General features: G+C 48.0%; 2 protein-coding genes across 2 annotated transcripts in view; both read right to left on the reverse strand.

Annotated features, from left to right (window-relative positions):
- The window catches only part of LOC104134065 (transmembrane protein 178B), a 16,572-nt gene extending 15,504 nt beyond the window's left edge, over positions 1-1,068 (reverse strand). Inside the window, exon 1 of the mRNA XM_009647573.2 lies at positions 1,035-1,068. Coding sequence (XP_009645868.2) covers positions 1,035-1,068 — 34 coding nt within the window. The remainder of the gene's footprint in view (positions 1-1,034) is intronic.
- A 2,052-nt stretch (positions 1,069-3,120) lies between these two features.
- SLC39A13 (solute carrier family 39 member 13) overlaps positions 3,121-5,923 on the reverse strand; it is a 15,300-nt gene continuing 12,497 nt past the window's right edge. Inside the window, exon 9 of the mRNA XM_009647574.2 lies at positions 3,121-3,414. Within this exon, the coding sequence (XP_009645869.1) occupies positions 3,339-3,414 (76 nt within the window). The 3' untranslated portion in view covers positions 3,121-3,338. The remainder of the gene's footprint in view (positions 3,415-5,923) is intronic.

Consider the following 5,923-nt stretch of genomic DNA (forward strand, 5'->3'; position numbering starts at 1 on the left):
CTGCTGTTACCAGCTTGTCAGTCTCGCTCATCAGCGGGGGTACGCTTTCTTTAACCATCCTTTTCCGGCTGATATACCTGTAGAATCCCTTCTTATTATTCTTTGCATCCCTAGCCAAGTTTAGCTCCAGCCGCGCCTTGGCCTTCCTAACCCCATTCCTACACAACCGGACCGCGTCCCTGTACTCTTCCCAGGATGCCTGTCCCTGCTTCCACTGCCTGTGCAGTTCCCTCTTCCTCCTTAGTTTGACCAGCATCTCTTGTCTCAGCCATGCCGGTCTCTTCCCTTCTTTGCCCGATTTCTTACACCTAGGGATCGAGAGCTCTTGCGCTCTGTGGATCACATCCTTAAAGATCTGCCAGCTCTGTTCTGTTCCCCTGTCCCTGAGGACCGTTTCCCTTCTGACTACCTCCTTGAGGAGTTGGAAGTTTGCTGCCCAGGCTGCCTCCGATCTTGACATCTCCGATGAGCTTGCTCGTGAGTCTCTAGACTAACTCGGAGATAATGCTCTGTAATTCAAATGAAATCCGAATTGAATTTGTAATTCAATGAAAAGTAGTAGCTTCAACAAAAAAAACACAAACCCACATGGAAAACCATTTATTTCATCTCTATTGTCTCCATGCAGAGCAGACCAATACAGATGAAGGGGGAAAATGCATAAGAGCAGCTGAAAAAATAGAGCTAGAAAATACGATTCTCTCTGCATTTCCAAAAGTGACAAATGTGGTGGAGCAATGCTCCATTTCCTCCCAAGGCTCTCCCATTCTCAGCCCCAGGGCTGATGTAGTGGAAAACTAACAAGCCCCTCCCTCCCTCCCACAAGCCCTGGGCTACCTCCTACCAGGGTATCTTCCCAAGAACCGCAGACTCTCCAGGCCTGTGGGTAGCAGCCAAGAAAAACAGCTCACAAATTCTTTCTTCAGTGTCATCCACTTCGCATTCCTGAACGCTGAGCACAAAATCCTGACTGTGGTTTTCAGGCTTGGCAAGGCTCAGTGCTGATGCAACAACACCAGCTCCTGGGCACTCACCTGGCAATGCTTCAACTTCAAATGCCAGCCTCATGTTGAGAAAGACATCTTGGGAAACAGCAGGCACATCTTTCTGTGCAAACCCACTTCCTCCAGAGCCCTACTACAGGGTCTGCTTAGCTTCAGTCCCTGGGGAAGGGGGACGAGGGGGAGAGAGAAAAAAACACCCCAAAGCTAGAACTAGAGGGTTAGCATCCTCTCCCCATCCCTGCAGGCTATCAGATTAATCGTCCTTCCAGGAAAGCAGGAAGTGGATGCTACCTTCAGACTTCGTGACAATCAAATGATAGAGGAAGTAGTTGGCAAAGGAAGGCAACTTTCTAAAGAGGAATAAAAAAAAAAATTGCACTAAGCCTCCCTCATTGTTGCAGTGAAACTAGTTACTGATGTAATCCTGGGGTAAGGAAAGCTGAAAAAATTTTAGACAGCAGTTCCTGGGCAGAGAGAACTGCAAGCATGAGCTCTTCAGTGCTCTCTGAAAAGTAGGACAGGAGCTGTCATAAAAAAAGAACTGTGTCAACAGTTCAGGAATCTCTTAGGGAAGTAAATGCCTCTGCTGTGGGCAGCATACCTGTCTCGTTGCTCTGACCCAAATTGCCCTTTCAAGGGACGAGTCTTCCTGACAAGGCCGTGTGCAGACTGGCAAGCTGTACTGATGTACAAAAGCTGTTTAAAGACAGAGCTGAGTTGGTGCAATTCACGTCATGGCAACTGTTTTGTGCCCAGTGACTCTGCTAGTTCAATTAGACATGTTTTTAAACAGATTTAAGCAAAGCGAGGATAAGCTCTGCAGAAGGGATCATCTAGTAATTCTGCACATCCCTGTGGCAACAACACATCCCTGTGGAACGATGGCCTGGTCAGCCCCGTGAGCTGAAATGTGGGCAAACATCCCAGAAATGTAATTTCTTCTTATTGGTCTCAAATTGCCAAAAATTTTATCCCAAGCGTCACACAACAGAAAACTCTTCTTGAAGCATACTTACTGTCACCCTTTCATATCCCTTTCTCCTTACTTAGACACAGCTTTTTGAGACCCATTTTTAAAAATCTTTTCACCAGCAGTTTCACGCTTCCCATTTCCCCCTCTCTCCAGTATTATTTGCTGTCCCTTCCTCTAAGGGCTTTCACTATTATTTCTTATCCATTCATCCCCAGCAGACTAACTCCACTGTGAGGTAAGAAGCCCAGAAATAGGCTACCATCTATATTTTTGGTTATAGCATGCTCTTAAATAGTCTCCACTGAACAGAGGAAAAGCTAACCAGGGTTGTCAGCTGCTGACCATGCTGTAGTGTTCAACTATTGCCCAAACTGTCCAGACATCTGGCATGACAGTCTAGGGCTGCTGTCGCACGCCAGGCAGGGCTAACACGCTACGCCTCAAGAGAACTCTGAAACGTGGTGTGGGTCTGGTGGTGGGTGAGCAGGCTCAGTGCCATGTTCAGCTAGTGGTTATGAGGAGAGGGAGCTCAGTTACAACAACTACATGGCTTTCCTTCCAGGTGTAGGTAAGCTGGTAGTATGGCAACAGAGGAAACATTTACTGACCATTTTTCAGATAAACAGGCTGTGCTGGCTATTGGAGTGGTTAGGGCTGAGGCAAGTAATCTGCAAGCTGAGCCATTTAATTGTAGTGACCTACCCTAAAGTGCCTCCAGCTTTTGGCTCGATTTCAACATAAACAAATACAAAATAGACCAAGGAGGTGGACTGCTGAGGCTAATACTACCTTTAGGAACAAGTGATGTCAATGAAAAGCTGGAGATCAAGTTGGAAAGGGTCCTTTCCCCTCTGTCTCATAGCACCGTAGCTTCTCATGGGTAGGGAGTTCCTGGCTAAAGCTGTTAGTTTATTGTTGCTTCACCATCCCTGTTCTGCCTCCAGCCCTTAGAGTGGTAGGAAAAGTCCTCTTCATCAGCTACAGGAATTGCCCCTGTTGTTTTCACACAAGAGCTTGGGAGGTTCAGTTCCATCAGAATGAACTGAATGAAACATTGTCCATTGTTCGCTGTGCAGCAGTTGTTCAGTTTGTTTCTGTTCACTATATCTTTTGCTCCATAAAAACAAACAAACAAACAAAAAAAACCGGAAGCCCTGATGTGTGGATTTTAGCAGAACAGGGATAGGAGAGCCAGGGAACGAAGTCCTGCACACCCAGACCTCTTTCTCACCTGCTTCTCATACTAGCAGCCAGATCTGCACATGCACACATAGGAAGAAACATTAGTGTTCCTTATTGCTTTGTAACAGCTCAGAGTCACTGTGGTGGCTCTGGGAGGCATCATGAGGTCTGCGCAGAGGTCACTCGGTTGTGAGCGAGAGTAGCACCATGACTGTAATGCCTGTACACAGGAGCAGAATTTGCTGCAGGGAGTTCCTGGGAAAGAAACAGCAAAATTAGGAGGAGCCATAGACCAATTCCAATAGGCAGCAGTGTAGAGGCTCATGAATGGTTTTGTCTTTGCCCTTCCAAATCTACTACAAGGAGAATACAACAGCTGTATGAAGCCACCAACACAGCTGAGAAGACTCTTTCCTAGCACCCCAGGCAAAGAAGTTGTCTATAAACAGACAGGTATTTGTTCCACTCAGCTGCAAGGCCCAACTTTGGGTTTCAAAATCAATTTAAGCCAATTCAGTCATGCAGCTATCCAGGTATATATTCCTGTCCTTTCTCTCACAAGAGAACTAGCACTTGTGCAGTGTGTTTAGGGACCTCATCCAGCTAACAACCACAGTTACAAAAATTAAAAAAATCACTGATGAATTTTGCCATTCTTTTAGCACCATCTCAGGTTTATGCTGGACTGAAGTGACTATGTACCTACCACCTCTGCATACTCTGCCAACAGCTCTGCCAGCACAAGATGTTACCAACCCAAAAGCACGCTCCCAACTGGTCATTAATATTTCTCCACCAGAGGTTCCTGCCTCCTCAGGTGCAACCATAGAGCTGTTTTTTTGAGCACTTCCTTAGCAGTTTCCGTCAAAATGAACTGGGTGAGCCAAAGCTGCTTATTTAAACTACCAAAGTTACCTGTCTTATTACAACTGAAATAGGAGGGAACATTCAGGGTCATCTAGCTCTGCCAGCAGATCTGAGAGGGCCTTTACTGTGGTATAGCTGGATTTGGACCTGCAACAGCCTTAATCAGGCTACAAGAAACTAGAATAATACAAATGAGGGAAGGCCAAATATACAAAAATACATATACCAATGTAGAAGAGAGATGGCTGAGGTGGGATACAATAACAGACTATGAAATGCTGAATGATAAAGAGAAGAAAACTATTATTTTCTACTCATACAGCAACACAACGGCTTTAAACTAGATGTGAAGGGGGAAGGGTAACCTATCGGGCTTGCCAGCGACAGGCTAGGGGATGATACGCAAGGGTTAGAGGGACTGGGGGCTAGTATGAGCCCTCAACCCATTGCCCAGCAGCGTGTCAGGGGCGCTGCAGCAAAGTTGAAGTCTGGAGGAGGTGAGCCGGAGGCTCCTGAGGTAGTAGGAACCAACAAGGAAAAGCCTGTGAAGCACCTCAAAGGAAACGAGGGGTGTTCGGCTGTGAAGGCGACGAGGCCGACAGCTCAGATGAGATGCCTCTGTACAAACGCACATAGCATGGGAAACAAACAGGAAGAGTTGGAAGCTATCGTGCTGCTAGAAAGCTACAACGTGATTGCCATTACGGAAACTTGGTGGGATGAATCCCCTGACTGGAATGTAGCTATTGATGGCTACAGGCTGTTCAGAAGGGACAGGCGAGGAAGGAGGGGCGGAGGCGTTGCCCTTTACATCAAGAAATCATTACAGTGCGAAGAGCTGTCACTGAAGAATAGCCACAAGCAGGTCGAAAGCTTATGGGTAAGAATCAGAGAGAGAGGCAACAAAGGGAACCTGGTGGTTGGTGTCTACTACAGGCCGCCAGATCAAGAGGAGCTGACTGACGAAGCATTCTTCCTCCAACTCCGGGAGGCTTCGCGCTCGCAGGCCCTCGTCCTGCTGGGGGACTTCAACCACCCCGACATCTGCTGGAAAACCAACACGGCAAGATGTAGGCCATCCAGCAGGTTTCTCGAATGCATTGAGGACAACTTCTTAAGCCAGGTAATAGACACCCCTACCCGAGGGGATGCGATACTGGACCTGGTGGTCACCAATGCAAGCGAGCTCGTCGGAGATGTCCAGATCGGAGGCAGCCTGGGCTGCAGTGATCACGCGCTGGTAGAGCTCACGCTCCTGAGGGAAATGGGAAGGACAAAGAGTATAGTCAGGACCCTGAATTTTAGAAAAGCCAACTTCCAGCTCCTCAAGGAGATAGTCAGTAGGACTCCCTGGGAAACGGCCCTCAGGGACAGGGGAGCAGAACAGAGCTGGCAGATCTTTAAGGAAGTGGTCCACAGAGCGCAGGAGCTATCGATCCCTAGGTGTAAGAAATCAAGCAAAGAAGGGAAGAGACCAGCGTGGTTGAGACAGGAGATGCTGGTCAAGCTAAGGAGGAAGAGGGAACTGCACAGGCAGTGGAAGCAGGGACAGGCATCCTGGGAAGAGTATAGGGAAGTGGTCCGGTTGTGTAGGAATGGGGTCAGGGAGGCGAAGGCGCAGCTGGAGCTTAACTTGGCTAGGGATGCAAAGAATAATAAAAAGGGATTCTACAGGTATATCAGCCGGAAAAGGAAGGTTAAAGAGAGTGTACCCCCGCTGATAAGCGAGACCGGCAGGCTGGTAACAGCAGATGAGGAGAAGGCTGAGGTACTCAACAACTTTTTTGCCTCAGTCTTCACTGGCAACCTCTCTCCTCACCCCTCCCAAGTCGATGGATGGCATGAGGGGGACCGGGAGGGCGAAACCCCTCCTGCTGTAGGAGAAGACCAGGTTCGT

Source organism: Egretta garzetta, unplaced genomic scaffold (assembly GCF_000687185.1).
Source record: "Egretta garzetta isolate BGI_Z169 unplaced genomic scaffold, ASM68718v1 scaffold329, whole genome shotgun sequence".
Lineage (NCBI taxonomy): Eukaryota > Metazoa > Chordata > Aves > Pelecaniformes > Ardeidae > Egretta > Egretta garzetta.